Here is a 17,950-nt window from a genome sequence, read left to right as displayed (position 1 = left end):
TGGTACCGTTACAAAAAGCTCCAAAAGATGTTCTGCTTTTAGACGAGTTACTTCGGAGGCTGGGGAGTTGCCCCAGAAGTAGCAAGTTAGTGGGGCACGGCCACATCGGTGCCTCTTTCACTCTCTGGGGCACCTCAGGCCCCACAACCCAACCAGCCCTTGCGACAACGACTCGGAACCGGCGCTGCCGCCCGCCAAACCCGCTGAGGGGAGAGGGGCGTGTCCCCATGAGGGCCGCCCGGGGGTAACGGTCAGCCGTGCCCAGCCTTTGGCGCGCCTCGCCTCGCCCCGGCTCATCCTGTTCCGCGCCCCGCCATGGCCGGAACCCTGGAGTCGGTGGAGTCGTGCCTGGAGCGGCACATCCCGCCCGAGGAGCTCGCCGAGGTGAAGCGGATCCTCTACGGGGGCGAGGCAAGGTGCGCTGCCTCGCTTCCCGCTCCCCCGCGGCGGGTGGTGTGTCCCGGCCCGACTCCCTCCTGCCCTTTGGGCGCCGCGGGGCTGCCTAGCACGGGATGAGGGAAGGGGGTCAGTTTGAGGATGGGTTGGCAGGACACAGGGCTGGGCTGAAAGGAGAAAGAAGGGTAGGTACTGCGGTGGTTGTGGTGAGGTAAGTGGGGTAGTTGAGGAGGTAGTCCAGTTTGGGAATCTGGGTGATACAGAGGTCGTGTGAGAAGGTGGCTGACTGGAGTGAAAGACCTGAGGGGGATCTGGTCGGTTTGGGGTGAGGGAGCTGGAAAACTGGGGATCTGTCATGAGGAAAATATGTTAGAGGGAAAATGTTTATAATCTGGGGGTGGTAGATGAAGGTTTGTACATACATGCTCCTTGATTTCTGTAGCAAGGTATTAGTCATGTCTGGAACTGATGGTTACAGAGGAGGACACTGTGAGTTTGCTGTCATGGAGGAGAGCAGTGAGATTTGCACGTGACCTGGCTACTTTCTGATGCTTCCCTTGTGCTTGGGGCATGGGAACTTGGGTGTTTCTGAGAGGTAGACAGTATTTGTGATCCTTTTAGTTAACTGCGTCTCATCTTGAAATGTTTTTGTTTCCTGTTCAATTCAGAAAACTTAGTTTGCCAGCTGCTGCTCTATCAGCAGCTCAGGAAAGAGATTTTGAGCTACAGGGCTATGGATTTGATGCTGAACCAGAGCAATTGAGAAGGCCACGTATCGTTCGAGTGGGACTGATACAGAATAAAATTGCACTTCCCACAGACACAGCAGTGTCAGTCCAGGTACACAAACTGGGATCTGGGCTGTTTGTGTGTCACTCATGCTCTGCTGGATTGAGACATAACACAGTGGTTGACGTTAGAAACGCCATTGTGAAGTGTCTGCTGATTGTCTGGCAATATGGGACCCATCACTATTTTAATACAGCGTACTCTAAGATCAAATGACACATTCAGTTTTAATGTTTCTCAGATACATCTCTTGTGTTGCATTCTCCTAGTGAATTGCCCGCCCTGTTTGCAGTGTTTCCAAAGCTAAATATTTAGTCACTGATTTTGTACATGAAAATCCTTTGCCTCTAAAATGAAACAGAAAATCATTTACCCAAAATCAACCCAGAGAAAGCACAGGTGCAGTTCTTGTGTTAACTGAGAAATGTTCCATTATAGGAAAATCTGTTAGAGTAAACACAGATTAATAAAGCTGTGTTCATTATTCTTTGTACAGCAGTAAATGAAATCTTATTACAACATGACCATCATCTCTTATCATCTTGGACACAAAAGCACTGAGGTGACACATGTAGAGAAATAGCCTCCTCAAAGTAGCTTTTAAAAACTGAAAGAAAATACCATATTTATAAAATCTCCTGGAGTAGTAGTTTTATACAGTGACAGGACAGAGTATTTCTGAAGTAATTTCTTTTGGAAAGATTACCTGTCTCAGATGCAAATAATTAATTTGGTAAATGGATCAAGTTTGTGGATTCTTTGTGGCATCTGTTGAAAGATTACCAGTTAAATTCATGGTTTTACCTTATAAATAACTAGTTAACTATTTCTGTAAATCAGTGTATAGTTGTTGAGTTCATAGGTCACTGCTGACTTTTCTTGGACCCTTTCTTTTTTGTTGACACCTGAAAGCATCAATGCAAAGGGCTACACCTATGCTTATATTTAAGTAGAATACTCAAGAAAAAAGTACTTTGAAACAATATTTTCTGACTAATTAATAAATGCTTTTATGTTTTTTCTTAGCAATAATCTGCTTTGGTTTATGACAGAGGGATTTAGTAAATAGCTTGGCGTTTGTAACTCAGAGAGTGTCCAGGATCCATACGTGTGAGCAGGATTTGGAGATAACCAAGGAAATACTGTCCTTATGTCACATTTCAAGATTCTGAGTATTTGACTTTGAATTTGCATTTACTTAACATCATTCTGTAGGTTGTTTACAATGAGCAGCAACATATTTTTTGCTGATTTTGTTACAATTTTTGGCTATTTGCAGATCAGTAAGCAATGAGGTGCCGTATATATAAATGTCGTAACCGTAGAATTAGAATTCCAATGAATTGCTTTCTCTATTTTCAGCATCTAAATGCTTTTAAAAACCTAACTCTTTCTATTATCAGTGTTCAGAAATAACTTCTTGAGTTATCCCCCCCGAAAGCAATGAGACTAAGTATAAAACAAGATAAATTCAGTGTGAACAAAACCTGTAAACCCAGGCTGTTAATATACAAGTGACTTCGAACATACAGCATTTTTTATAGCATGACATTTCTCACAATCAGGTGGCTGCACTGCACAGACGAATTGCGGAGATTGTGGAAGTAGCTGCGAAATCTGGGGTCAACATAGTTTGTTTCCAGGAGGCTTGGAGTGAGTATTTTCTGTGATTCTTTCTAGATTTTCAGAGGTCAAGTTCCTTTTATTTTAACACATATCCTGTACTAGAAGTATGTTTTTCAAGTAAACAGCAGAGATCTTCCAAGGTAGAACAGTTCACTGATTTGCTTTCTAAAGGAAAACCCAAAGAGTCTTAGTTGGCAGAACTGTGTGGAAGATGCTGTAGTGAAGTCTGTTATATTGAAGACTGGTGTGTGCTGCAACAGTGATATTTCTAGATGTGCTCCTTTTTCAGGTCATCTTTCATGATCCTTTCCTTATTTTTTTTTTCCCCCTCCTAAAATGTTTGGGTTTTTTTCTGGACAGATAGTAAGAAAATTCAGTTTTAATTAAGATGGAGTCTTGGAGGTTGAATAGAGGCAAAAACCAAACGGGCGGCTGATAAAATGTTTGTGAAAACAGGTTATTCACAGAAAGTGTACACTAGTGACTGGAGTATATTTTGTATTTTTACCTCCAGTAAGGCTTCACTAAGTGCATTCTTTCTCTTCTGTTTTGCTCTGTGCAGGCCCAAAACTCCTTGCCCTTGTTTAGAGTATTTTTAATTAGCTTTTGCCTTGAAACAAGGAAAACAGTTGCATCCCTCTTTAGTGTTTAATTATTTTTTTGTCTGTATTGATGCAAGCAGTGTGTATTTGTTGAGTGACATGAACATTCTTGTCAATTTTGTCTTGCATTGGTGTTTTCCAGCCATGCCCTTTGCTTTCTGTACAAGAGAGAAGCTTCCTTGGACTGAATTTGCTGAGTCAGCAGAGGATGGGCCAACAACAAAATTCTGTCAAGAGGTAAAAAATCCCCCCATCCAGCTTCCAGCCCCAGCCCATACCTGCCACTGATGAGCATGGATTTCTTCTTTGTGTACTGGTCTTGTACCACTGAGGAAAATGAAATAATAAAAATTTTCAGTTGCTTGACAAACATTATGATAGTGAATGAAGTAGAAATGGACAACAGCTGTGCCCAATGTTTATTTTTTAAACTATTTGCCTTTATAGACTACCTTTTGGCATGGAAGGCATTTGAAACTGCCCTTTTAACTGTTCCTGAATTTTCAACGGAGGAACCATTTTTCATACAAATATTTTTAATTTCCATTTAAATGGAAAAGCTCTTTCTTGCCTAGAATAGTTGAGCATTAAGCAGTGGTTGTATAAAGGTGTGGGAATAGCCAGGCTTTTCCAAAGAGGGAACACTTTCCCACAAATCTTTGCATCTCCCTGTGAAATGACGCCAAATGTAGGAGACTTTTTATGGACCCAAGGAAATTTGTTATCGTCTGGCTCTTATTTTACCAGAGACTGTTGGCTGCAAGGGTGGCAGAGCTTATTTTTGTTTTCTAACAATTTTTTTTTTTTAAATAAGGAATTTCAATTATTTTACAAGTGGCTGAAAGAACAGAAGACTGTTTTGATGTCAAATTTGCCCAGATATACACTGCCTTATTAATTTTTTGTAGACAGCATAATGTCTTTAGTCTGATCTAGGCAAGTACATGTTGCATCTCACTGTGGAATTAATGATGCTGGGGAAGTGTGGATAAGTGAAAGAGAAGTGATTTGAAGGAAAAGACAACATGTTGGTAAACTGGCACTCAGAAGTTGCTCTATTTGTCAACTTACATCTATGTTGTTTAACATTTTACTTTTGTTTTAATAACTGTTTTCAGCTAGCTGTGGTGTTTTCCACCAGACAGAAGAATGGGATGGGATCTGTTTCCTCCCATGCCTGTGAATAGATAGACATCAGCTCTGTAGTTTGACCATTGCTGTTAGAATGCTTTTTCCTGTTGGTACCTTGCATTTCTAGTTGAAGGATTCAGGGGGAAGGCTCTCTGTGATGTACCCATGTTTGCTGAAGAAACTGGTGATGTGGGCATGCAAGTGCAAGTTAAGCGTTAGCCCTTGATAACACTCAGAGTAATGGACCAGATGAAAACTTTTTAATTGGCCTTTATGAACAAAATGTGAACATACTGCAGGCTTGTGTATAATTGAAGAATTGTGTTCATTTGTATAGCTGGCAAAGAAATACAATATGGTCGTGATATCTCCAATCCTGGAGCGAGATGAAACACATGGGGGAACTCTGTGGAATACTGCAGTGGTCATTTCTAGTTCTGGAGCTGTCCTTGGCAAAAGTAGAAAAAATCACATTCCAAGGGTTGGAGATTTCAATGAGGTAAGATGTGATTCTCAAGCTAGTCTTACCTTGCAGTTTTGTTTGTCTCAGCATGTGTTCTATCAGAGTCAGGTTGGCAGCAGATGGAATGTATTTCTGGAAAATGTGGTTCAATAGGTGTTAAATTGGATTTTTTTCAGGTGAAATTACGGTAAGTTAATTTATCGGGAGCAGAGAGTAATGACTTAAAGGGCAAATAACACTGAATCTTTATTAGGTACTCTTCCTTGGCCTGATGGAAACTACAGAAGTATCAAGGATCTTTAAAATGAAGTTCTTAGAGTCGCAACTTTGCTGTGTTAGTTGCGCATGATTGGCTTAGATAGTTTTTGCATGTGTGCATGTTGAACTTACTTTACTTTGGAGGGCAATTTTTTCATGGTTCAGGTGTAAGCATTAAGATCTTGATCTCTGTTTGTGAGGTTGTCTTGGAAATGACAGTTACTTTGCTTATGTTTCTTTGAGCAGAATCGCTTAATTCATTATTCTTCTGACTGAATAGCTGGTTTATGGCCTGTTCTGTTTACTAATCACGTTACTTCCACTGAAGCAGTTTTTAGGCTGTCCTCCAGAATCAGCTTCAGAAGCTGAACTGTTAGTAGAGGCAATATCAGAGGAAAACTGGTAGATCTGAAATGTGTTTATCCATCCATAGAACTATCACAAGAAGAAAGATGGGGATTAAAAATTAGCCAAGCTCTAAAAATACATTGTCTTACCTAACTGAATCTCTCCTTGTCAGCTAAAGTGAGTTATTAACAGAGGCATTGCTTCTAAGCACTGGGGGTTGCAATATACCTGCAGTTGCTTTTGTTCCCTGTCTAAATGCTCCAATCACTAAGATGATGCTTCAGAATCCAAACTGCATTTTTATTAATTTTAAAAAGTTTTTTGGTGTCTTGAAACTTCGTGTTCAAAGACCACTAGCAGTTCTGACCTGGGCTTCCAGATCTGATCAGACTGGTTTGTGTTTCTTCAGAGGAGGCTGTTAATAGGTTTCTACACAATGGATTTCTGGCACAGGCCTGTCAGTCACCAGTGTTGACTCCTATCTTTAGCAATTATTTTTGTTATTTAGTATTATTTTATCAGCTCTGTCTTTCAGTTAGCAAAGCTAACCAACAAACCCATATAAAATACAAGACCTAATAAAAATGAATTTTGGTTACTTTCCACGTTCTTGATTTGTCCCTTGTGTAATCAAACAAAAAATATATTCCTGTTCTGTTGCTGAAATATGATGTCCTAGTGTTCTGTGGAGCATCAACAGATTGCAAGAAACTTCCTTGTTTCCAGCTATGAAACTGTAATGAAACATACCTAAAAAAATATTCTTGTAGAGTTTCATTAAAATATTTTGCATTATTTGTAAAAGCAGTGAATTCTTATAATCCTAAATGTCAGAATTACCACAATACAATATCTGTATATCTTGCAGGTATACTATAATGATTTGACATTTCTTGTTGTACCTATCTCATTATAGAAACAAGTAGTGTTTACCTAAAACAGCATTGTCTTTTTAGCTAGTTTTGTTAGCAAAGCATTAAGTCCATTCTTCTGAGCAGAGCAATTCTGATAAAGGAACTTTAGAAACCACTAAGACTACAAGGAAGGATTATGCTCGTCTCTGTTACTTAAATGTTGTTTTCTTTGTCAACAAAGTTAATGCCCAAAGAAGTGTTGCATTTGAAATGCTTTTTGGTGGATTGTCTCTGTAGAACAGGTGGGGAAGGGAGCCTTGTTAAAATCATCCTTGCTGAGTTGGCAAGAATGAAATGGAAAGAGGAATGAGGTTGGTCTGTGACCTATTCAGCCATGTGTGGTAAGGCACAGAAATAAACAAAAATCTCTCCTTCTTGAGACACCAGTTTGTTGCTGTGGAGATGATTGTGACCTCTGATGGGCAATAAATAAGAACTAATGAATTCCCTGAAGCAACAGCATTCTTGTTTTCCTTCTCCTATTTTAATAAAAGAAAACTGAGAATAGAAGAAAAAAAATGGAAATATAGTCAATTAGCAGAATTGTTTTGAAAAAGGATTTTGTGGGTGCCCGCCATGTGCTCTCTACAGACATGAATGGAGGCAAAATCAGTGCCCAGGAGACCGTGCAATTTCATGAAACCTGATAATGAATAAGAAATGTGACATGTCACTTTCAGTGAGCACACTGACCCTCTGGTCCTTGGTTGCAGAAGATAATCCCCCCCGTCTATCATGCCATTCCTGTGCACTTACATGAAGCCCTAGATTGTTTCTCAGCTGCAGCTGCGCTTGCTTTAGGCCTGCTTCCTTCAAGACTAATGGCAGTGGTTGTTACAATAGACAGATAGTTTCAATAAAAAGGGAATTGGTTATGAACACACCTTTATATGATAAGAGGCTTGCCCCACTGGGTCAAGCTGGTGGATTGTGTACCTTGCTTTTCTGGTCTCTTGAGATCATCACAAAAAGGGACTACCAGGAATAAGTCTGCACATTGCGACTTTTGTACTCCCTCAGTATCCACAGTCATTGTTTTAGGGATGTTGGGTGACGTTCCTGTCTATTTCATTTCTTATCTGTGGGTCTTTTGTCAGTGACTTTGTCTAATCCCTTCTGAGCCTGGTGATAATACCTGTTTTCACAAAGAAGCACATTTCAGAAGTACACTGCCTGTTGCACGAGAAAAGTTACTTTGGTTGAAAATAGCTGTAAGAGTGTAATTTTAGTGAATACACACTACTGCTACTGCTTTGGGCTTTCTTTATTCATCTTATCCACTGCCTTTGTAATTTTGTAAATCTTACTCATTATATCACAATCAGCCTTCCATCTGCAGATTGAAGAGGCTTATTAGTTGTTCCTCAGAAGAGAGCTGCCCCATCCCCTTCCGCTGCCTTTGCTTATTCCATCTCTAGTATATCCTTATTGACATGCAGACAGTAGAATTGCCTGGAGTACTCAAGGCATGGGCACACCAAATTCGTATAAACCAGCAAAACAATGTTTTCTGTTACGTTTTAGTACACCTCCTGCTGATGTCCCAGGTTTTCTTGGCTTTTTGGCTGCCACTGAGCAGGCAACTGTCAGTGATGCCACACGTACCCTTTTCTTGTATCTGGGAAGAACCATTTCTGTACATTTCATTTAGAACACCTCTGTGAATGTTGGTCTCTCCTGATAGCTGTTAACTGCCCTGACATTCTCTTCACCAGTGCCTTTTGTAGGAACCAGTGCATTTCTAACTGTTTAGAAATGTTTGATAAGATTAAAGTTCACAGCATATGGTAAACGGGATCTTTTAAGCCAACAGTTGGCTTCAGTTCCTTTGAGGAGTGTTCTCTAGTTTTACTCTGTGATTTTCCTAGTGGTTATTTCAAGCCTTCTGTTTGTTCAGAGCAATAGCCATATAGGAAATTTAAATAATGAATCTTGGATATACACTGATATTTCCTTATAGTATTCATAAAATTACTGCATGTCATTGCATAACAGGTGGATGTAAAGGAATGAATGCGTTCCTGAAGAAATGTGAGGGAATGAATGAACGTGTCCTTTAAACAGTGTTCATCATCTCTGTCTTTTAGCAGAATCAAAGGATCATAATGTCTTTGGAAAATTTTCTCACGTGGTGAAAGTACTAAGAGAGGTGCCTACAGTTTGGGCATTTGTGAATGTCTCTTGAGCTGCTGTAGAAGTTTCTAGCATTGATAGAAGCATTTATGTAAAAACCAGGCAGTGCTTAGGTGTAGTCTGAGTGAAGGGAAAGAGGCTTGAATTTGATCTCAGCAGCTGAAGAGGGCCACTTTTTGCTATATACCCATTACAGTGCAGCTGTGTACTAAATGAAAGGTGTTCTCTCTCATGGCCTAATTACTTGAACCTGGTAATCAGAAATTGCAAGTGTCAAAGCAACGCTGAAGGTGGTAGTTTTCACTTTTTTAAGAAGTCTGCCTTGTTTTTTTGTTTGTAGTCTACCTACTACATGGAAGGAAATACAGGACACCCTGTGTTTCAGACCCAGTTTGGAACAATTGCTGTGAATATCTGCTATGGGCGCCATCACCCTCTGAACTGGCTTATGTTTAGTATGAATGGAGCAGAGATCATCTTTAACCCTTCAGCCACTGTTGGAAAGCTCAGGTAAAATACAAACTGATTTAGGCTGTTTCACACTTTCTGGGTTAACTGAACCTCCAAGTCCCTTGCTGGGTCCTTACGGCCACCTTGCTTAAGGTCTTGGAGCTGGAGGTGTAGCCTCTTTGTTTTGCCTTCGCAAAGGAATCTGCGTTCTTCTCCATCTGGAGTTTTGGGCTACCAGTCTGCTCACAGATTCTCTTCCAGAACTTCAGTTGTACATCTGCAGGTCTTCTGTCTCTGAGACAGAGTTAACCAGCATCCAGCTGGTGTTCTGAAAACTAATGAGAGTTTACTTAGATTATTTGTGTCATATTTTTGCTTTATGACAGGCAATAGTAATTTACATTCAGGCTTAGTTTGCCAGCTTGTGTTGGCCACCTAGGAGCCAATAATTGTGGTGTTAAATTGCCAAGCTGAGAAATACTTTTCTCAGAAACTATTTTTTTCTAACTGTTGGCAATTTTGTGATTGTCAGACCTCTTGAACCAGACTGAACTAGTGTAAACTGTTTCCCTTGAGATTAATCTTCTGCAGATTGACATTAATTGCACCCTACTGACTTGATTTCCTAAAAGCAAAAAGAAAACTAGCTCAGTGAACTAAGAAAATACGCTCCTTAGCTAGCCCATAATGATTAATTTGGGGATTAGATCTTGAATATTCTCTCCCTCTTATTAGCATCAGTCACATTTGAATGTGCCATGCTTCCAAAGCATTGTCTGACACAGGCTGTGCATTGCTTGGGATACAAGGTGATGCAAAATAACTGCATTGCTTCAGGGCTGGCAGGAGAGCTTTCTTTAGGTACAAGCCTGGTAGAAATGGGCTCAGTGGCTCTTTACACCACTCCTCTGGACAAAATCACCATGCCTTCCTTTCATTCTCACTGTATTCTGGCCTTTGCTATTCTACTCAATACTTTAAAATTCAAATTAGACTATTTATAAATTGAGATGTGGGATTCCAGAATGTGTCTGCACATCAGCTTAGCACACGATGGGACAGCTGTGTGTTTTCTTGTTGTTTTGGTTAGGGGTTTTGGGGGGATTTTTTTTGTTCTTTTCCCTGGTACAGTAGGCTTTGAAAAGTAATTTAGTCATGTGTGGTGTTTACATATATACAACTGAGGAAGTGATGGTAATTTATGCTTAATTCTAAGTATTAATATTTTTAACTCTTTTCAGCATAAATGGTTAGTTTTGTTATGGGGGGAGAAGTCTGGCTTTGCGAGTTCCTTGGAACAAAAGCGTTTCCTTTGTGAGTTAAAAAAAACATGTTTTAGGCCAGCTGAACTGGTTTTTAGTTTCCAGCTTCAAAGATAAGTTTTAGGAAGTTATCAGGAGCATATTTCATTGTTACTGATGATACTGCAATACAAGTATAATATCCAGTAGGAAAAGAAACCAACAAAACAGCCCTCCCCCCCCCATATTGATCTTTTATAATGCTAAAAATTCTTTCTCATTTCTCGCTCCCTTCAGCTAAGCTTGTGTGCTTGGACTAATTGCAGCATACTTTCATTTTTATTTCTTTAAACCTAGAGGAAGAGATTTCTCTTGTGTCAGCTGTGTAAACCTTAACATATGAAATGTTCAGGCAATACAGACTTGCTCACTGGGTATGCAAGACAGTAGCAGAGTTAGAAATGTAAGAGGAATATCTTCTTTTTATTCCATTTTCTGTTTCTTCAAGCTTCCCCCAAGCCTTTTGCTTTACATGTTTAATGTGAATTTGGAGTTTTCATGGTCATAGAATATTAATCCATTTTTTATTTTGCTGACCAGCTAGAAAGTTCTGAGGATGATGAGCATTCATAATAGGGTAGAAATGGTGAAAAATAGATTAGAGGCATAAAATTTTCATACCTACAGCCAGTTCTGATGCAGAGAACCATGTATTTACAAACGTGGAGGGTAGAACTGCAGGTTAGATTCTGTCATTCAAACTGCCCTTAATATTTTGTGGTATAAAAGATATTTTATGTTCGTTAATGTTGGGAAATGTCCTTTGAAAAGAGTTGAATACGCAATGCTTTTGAGTCATTTGTGTCAGTATTGGAATATTTGTGACGTTTGTCCACTTGTAGCCCATTAACAGGAAAGCAAAGAGAAATTACCTTGTTGTCACACAGCACTTCATCAGTGCTTCAGGCTCTCCAAATCAGTAGCTTTCACTCAATTGTTTTTAAGCATAAAATTTTTATTACAGAAAGAGTATTTGATGTAAAAACTGTCTCTGAGGTTGCTTCTTGGCTATAGCCTTTTTTTTCTGTCTCTCTTCTGTGAAATTGTAATGTTCTGGAGCTTTTCAGTAAAATCGCTTTTTCTTAGAAAAGCTGGCTGCCAGACTCAAAGCAGTTGAGAGAAGAGGCAATAAACCAAGTCCTTGCAATCAGTCCAGTGCCCAGCTCTTAAGATTCTTGAGTCTGATTGGGAGGTTAATGAGTCAGATGCTTGCAACCTTGTCTTGGTATTCAGAATCTGGCAGGTACAAGCTGTCACAGGAGTGTACAAATTATATCACCTTTGTTTTGGAGCTCAGAGTACTTCCAGGCATCCTATTAACTAGTCTGATCCTTGTGTGTCAAAACTAACAAAAAGAAGACTTCTTAAACATCAGTCAGAATTGAAATCTCCTTTGGAAAAGAAGCTTTTTTCCTTCTTCCCCCCCCCCCCCAGTTATTCATCTTTCTTTCTGCCCCTTCCCACCTTCCCCCCCTTCATTGCTACAAAAGCCTCTCCTCAACTGTCTGGGGAAAAAAAGGATGCAACTTGTATGAATCTTGCAGCTTTGCTGCAGAGTGGTGTTTGGTATATTGAAAGTTAACGGGATATGAAAGCACACATGTAAATCCTTTGCATAATTCAGAGAGTAAAACATTTTACACTTTAATTGCTTTGAAAATCTTGAGCTGTGCTAAGTTTTTTCTTTTTCCCCCATAATAAATCCATATTTACCAGATTACCAGGTAGAATTTCTTAAACTTGTATTTGAGCAAAAATAATTGTGGTTGTAAGACCAAGATCAGTCTTTGTAGGTAACTTTGGCTTTTTTTGTCAGAAAATGTAGTGCGAGACAGTCACAGTCTGAATTCAGCACTGCAGTAGCAAGTGGTGAATACCTGCCTGCTCTTTTGTGTGTTGCAGCGAGTCAATGTGGCCAATTGAAGCAAGAAATGCTGCCATAGCTAATCACTGTTTTACGTGTCCCATCAACAGGGTAGGAATGGTGTGTATCTTCATTTTGTTATTTAATTTCATAATTTAGGCATTGTAGCATGAGTTAATTCAAGGTAATGAACTGAATAGCACCGGAATGCATATATTCCTCTGCCGTATAACTACTGTATTACTGTTTATAATATAATTTGAAGATGAACAATGATAAAGAGATTGAGAGCTGCCTTATTGCTGGCAGCCTACTTTTTGGTTGCAGCTGCTTCCTGTTCTTGAATTGCTCTCTGTAATAGGCACCCTCCCTTTTGCTAGTTCTCCTGGTTTCTGTGTTGAAATCAGTATTCTTTTAGCCAAAACGTCTGAAGATTAAATATATCCTCCAGGCAGTGGTATGCAATTCTTTACTGTTGTACAGATACTACCTCTTTATGAACACTGAAATTCTATGTTAAAAATTAATATTGCGCATAAGAGGTCATTCTTGCCTTCAGATTAGTCCAGATACCCTCAATGTGTGTTCTTTTATAAGGTTCCCTGCAAAAATGCAGACTTGTTCTTGCCATTATGTGAATACATTTACCTTCTTTCGTGATCTGCAAAGATGTGTTTGGTTAAATGTCTTCTCTTTTGCCTCTAAAGATAGACTTGCGAAACTGATAGGAAGCATGTTCCCCAAAGTATATGAAAGACAGGCAGTGATACAAAAAGATCTTGCTTTCTACCCTGTTCATCTTAGAGACTAGGCCCCTCTGATGGCTCCCTTTAGACAGTGATGATAGTATGCCAGAAAAAAATCTTTCTAGATTTATATAAACTTCCATATTAAATATGAAAGACTAGCAAGTATTTCTTGAGTGAAATGGAATTATACTGCCACCTACGGATTCTTCTTATTTCACAGGAATACTACAAAAATGCATTTACTTCTGGAGATGGTGGAAAAGGTATGTTCAGAAATCACATTCAGCAGTTGCTAGTAATCGTTAACTAGAAAGTCTGAAGAAACAATAGCTCTCCCACAAGTGTCTATCCCATGACAGCTATGGTAGCCAGCAACTGTCATACTTAAGACTGCTGTTTTATAACCTGGAGAGAAGCAGCACTTCTTACTAAAGGTACCACGGTATGCGGTCACCAGAAGCTGACGCCTAAGGTTTCTGTATATTTTCAGAGGACTAAGAGTGTTGGAGTCGATGTAGTGTTGTAGGACTGGAAGACTGAAATCCCACAGATCAGCCCGTGTTGTCACTGCATGCATGACTTCTTATGTGTAGTTGTAAGATTATAAACAGTAATAGTCCTAGACTAAATCCCCAGCCAAGCCATTTTGCCCTGTTTCACAGATTTGCTGGAAGTTAACGAGAATGCTCAAAGAGGAGCATGAGATTTGCTTGTATGTACTTCGCTTGTATGTTGAAACACTGTAATTTGTCCTGTGGCAGCAATGACTGCTTCTGGCTTCATCTGGAAGTGGGCCTGAGCCTCTTTTTACCTAGTGCTGGAGCTAAGTGTTTGTAGTAGCTGCATGAAAAGGGTCTGTGGTATCCATCGCTTAGTAGTACAACAGATGTGGCTGATTTTTGGCACAACTGGGATTTTTCCTGTGCCTCAAATCCCAGTGTTTTCACCTCTGGCCTTTGTATTGAAAATGGAATGGGTGCATCTTTGTCAGCTGTTTTGGAAATATATGAGTTGACAATTAGAATTCATTTAAATTCTAAATAAAAACCAATGAAAGCAAAGCCTTTTAGTTCAGAGACTTAGTAGTGGTAAGGCATACATTGTTTAGAAGGCAGTGCAGGGAGTTTTCTCCTGTTAATTCAATATATGTGAAAGCTGTACTGTGCATGGCAGTAACTGCTGGTCAAAACTGCAGTTACCGTAGGATCATGCTGTGACTCTTCAGGATGATGCCTTGCTTAAAGCACAGCTAGTGAGCAACCACAAGAAATCGAGCCCGGTTTTATGGGGCACTGCATGTTAAGTTGTATACTTATTTGCAGATGGCATTACATGCTTTTTAAAAATCTCTTTAAGCACACCATGATTTGGGCTATTTTTATGGCTCAAGTTACGTAGCTGCACCAGATGGCAGCAGGACACCAGGACTCTCTCGTGGTCGGGATGGACTTCTGGTGGTAGAGATGGATCTGAATCTTTGCAGGCAAGTCAGTGACAAATGGAATTTTAAGGTAAGCCTGCTTATAAAGATACAAACTTACATATGATATTAGAACAAACAAGCTTTCATAATAATTTTATGATCTTGCAATAGTTAAAAGACAGCCTTTGTTGTTGTTATTTAACAGTCCAGGGCTTAAATTGTTGAACTAATTTAACAGGATGTTCTGGAGGCCGAAGGCATAAACAGATTCCTAAAAGGAGTAGCCAAATTCAGGGAAACTAGGCCAATAGCTTTTAAATGAAAAGGTTAGCCTTGGTCCTTAGGGGTGGATTGCCAGGAGCTCTGAAGACTGCTAGGGAGGCGCATGTGGTTTCCTTAGGCAAGGTGTGTGGGCATTTACACTGAACTGAGATGGGCCTTTGATCTGACCTAATACGGTGGATCTTTATATTCCTGTCGGCCTTATTTGTCAGTTTAGGTGAAATTCAGTGAAAACCCAAACCCACAACAATCTTTATGCTTCTCAGAACTTTCTGAATGGAAACTTCTTGCACTGTTAGTTCCCTGGATTTATGGACATGTTGAAGCCACAGAGAACTGTGTACATTCATCTCTAAAGCATCCTAACATGCTTTTGAATTTACTTAAATCAAGTTAAGATGGCTGCAAGTTTTTCCACATGGCTTTAACAAACTTATTTATTACTATTTTTTTATATTCTGAGATAAAGCTCATTTGGATCAGCTTTCCTGAAGGTGTCATTTGATTTAATTTGTCCAGCAGCATTGCTGGTTTAAGAAACTGCCACCTCAGCACTGCAATGTGCTAACCCTTCAATTGTGCCAATACAAGCTATGTGGGGTGCCACACTGGATACTAGTTTAGTGGCATGATGGGACTTTATTTATTTATTTTAACAAACATATGTTTTACAGATGTGTGTAGTGGGTAGATGGTTGTGTAGTAGTGGAATTAAATTGTGCTGAGAGATTCCCACTGTTGTTTAACTCAGGTGTTTAGTTTTGCTTTGCCATGGAAATCTGAAGCCCTTATAGCAGAGTAGAGATTTAGTGTGTCAGGAAGCATTGCTTACAACAGCGTAGTAGGGGTGTCTGAACAAAAGCAATTGTATTGCTTAGGAAAGACAAACAGTAAAACACCGACCTTTGGCTGTTTTGTACAGAATTGCTTTTTTTTTGTTGTGTTCAAGACTTGTGTTTTCAGCACCTTAGCTTTATGTTGATGGTGTGGATTGCTATTGTTGGTCTTTTGGCACATAAGGCACAGCTGTGGCTTTTGTTCATGTGACAGGGGATATCTGTTTCCTTTTCCTCCCATTTGTGGCCAAGACAGAGGTAGTGCTTGATAGGAGGGGAATGAGGAAGTATGAAGTCATCAGTTATCCACTGCATAAAACCCTTGATAGCAAGCAGGAACCTATTTAACCTGCTCTAGTATCTGCAATTTGCATTCGATGATGCCTGAAAGAGATGTTAAGTAGAATGTCTTTGCTAAACTTACAGCAGGAAAATAGTTAAACAAGTAGCCCTCATTAGACTCTGGCAAGAAAGAAGTAATTCACTCCTCTCAGAGCCAGTGTTGTAGATTGTGCACTTCAGAAGAGGGTGATAGCACTACAGAAAATGCTGTATTCCAGCCTCCTAACTTATTGTATCACCCAAAGCAATGACAATATTTTGTATTATTAATGACTAAAGTAAGAGCAACCCAAATACCATCAGTGGCACATTGCTGCCAACGGTAAGTTTGCATGAGTTCATCAGATGTCAAGGACATAATATGACAAGATAATTACAGATACACTCCTTTGCCTTCATTGACCTAACTTAGTTAAAAGAGAGGATTGTTGATGCTAAGAAAGTCGGTCCACCTTTCACATTCAACTTTCATCTATCCAGGATAACCAAAATAGCCTTAAGTAATTAGTCAGCAGACATGACTGTCAATGAAGGAGAGCTGCAAAACAGGAAGGTGTTCAATTTGAAGTTGTACTTTTCAGAGTAGAAATGTATTTCTGCTCTTTTTTGGGTAGAAGTATAGTTTTAGGCAACACAATGTGAGTTCTTTTAGAAAAGTATGTTAGTTTGTGCTAAGACACTGGACGTCTTGTATTTTGAGTGAATTATGATTTTACATTTGGGGGCAAATAAATAATATGTCATCATTTAAAAAAAAAAAAAAGGGATGAATATAAATATTTTCTACTGAAGTACTTCCACAGCTCACCAAAAGAACTGAAGCTTTGATTTTTCTTTTCCAGATGACTGGTAGATATGAAATGTATGCAGACAAGCTCACTGAAGCAGTGCAGCCTTGTTTTGTACCCAATATAATCAAAGAGAGAGCATCTCATTAATGTCAAATAAAAAGGTACTATTGAATGATAGCCTTACTGTGGATCACAAGTTGTTATTTTAATGTTGTAATTTTAATTTCCTGTAAACAACTTTCAAGTAATAGAATTCAAACCTTTGTTAAGTAAAATGATTGAAAAATAGCTTCTTTGGTTCTGGTTTCTGGTCTTGGGTATTTTCTTGGTTTTTTTTTTTGTTTGTTTTCATTTACACTGATGAGTCCAAACTTTTTGTTTGTTATGAGAATATATCCAGTAGGAATATGTTGCTATAAAATGATGATGAAATGTATTCAGTACTGTTTACTGTGATACGGTTTGATGGAAATGATGCGTTCAGAGGACGTAAGAATTTTTACATAAGCTTTGCATCGTGTGTCTATTCATTTCTGTGTTCCAGTTCTTTATCCTCTACCCAAAAGTATAATTTAGGGAGAAAGAAGGCATCAATTATTTTAATCTGTCTTTTCTTTTAATTACAAACTATTTAATAAAGTTCTGTTAGACTTAAGTAATGTCCCAAACGCATCCTAGTTGTTTGAAGATCTGTGGGTACTGCAAAGCAAGACCACTTTGGTTCTGGAAAGCATGCCAAGGCACATGAAAAACAACGAGGTGGTTGGTGACAGCCAACATGGCTTCACTAAGGGGAAATCCTGCCTGACCAATTTGGTGGCCTTCGATGACGGGGCCATGGAACTGATGCACAGGGGCAGAGCAGCTGACGTCATCTACCTGGACTTGTGCAAAGCGTTCGACACTGTCCCGCACGACATCCTTGTCTCTAAATTGGAGAGACATCAATTTGATGGATGGACCACTCGGTGGATAAAGAACTGGCTCGATGGCTGCACGCAGAGTTGGGGTAAATGGCTCGATGTCCAGTTGGAAACCTGTAACAAGTGGTGTCCCTCAGGGATCACTTTTGGGACCTGTCTTGTTCAACATCTTTGTCGGCGACATGGACAGTGGGATTGAGTGCGCCCTCAGCAAGTTTGCCGATGGCACCAAGCTGTGTGGTTCGGTTGATACGCTGGAGGGAAGGGATGGGATCCAGAGGGACCTTGACACGCTTGTGAGGTGGGCTGATGCCAACCTCATGAAGTTT

General features: G+C 39.7%; 1 protein-coding gene across 1 annotated transcript; it reads left to right on the top strand.

Annotated features, from left to right (window-relative positions):
• The first annotated feature begins 269 nt into the window (after positions 1–269).
• On the top strand, positions 270–17,357 carry UPB1 (beta-ureidopropionase 1). The gene is made up of 10 exons (XM_030501443.1): positions 270–416; positions 1,065–1,236; positions 2,751–2,838; positions 3,556–3,650; positions 4,882–5,043; positions 9,001–9,170; positions 12,314–12,395; positions 13,245–13,287; positions 14,381–14,535; positions 16,750–17,357. Exons 1-10 carry the CDS (start codon positions 316–318, stop codon positions 16,843–16,845), a joined length of 1,164 nt encoding a protein of 387 aa, XP_030357303.1. The 5' UTR covers positions 270–315; the 3' UTR covers positions 16,846–17,357.
• The last annotated feature ends 593 nt before the right edge of the window (positions 17,358–17,950 follow it).

This window comes from Strigops habroptila, chromosome 11 (genome assembly GCF_004027225.2).
Source record: "Strigops habroptila isolate Jane chromosome 11, bStrHab1.2.pri, whole genome shotgun sequence".
Taxonomy (NCBI): Eukaryota; Metazoa; Chordata; class Aves; order Psittaciformes; family Psittacidae; genus Strigops; species Strigops habroptila.
This window is presented reverse-complemented; position numbering and strand designations above follow the sequence as displayed.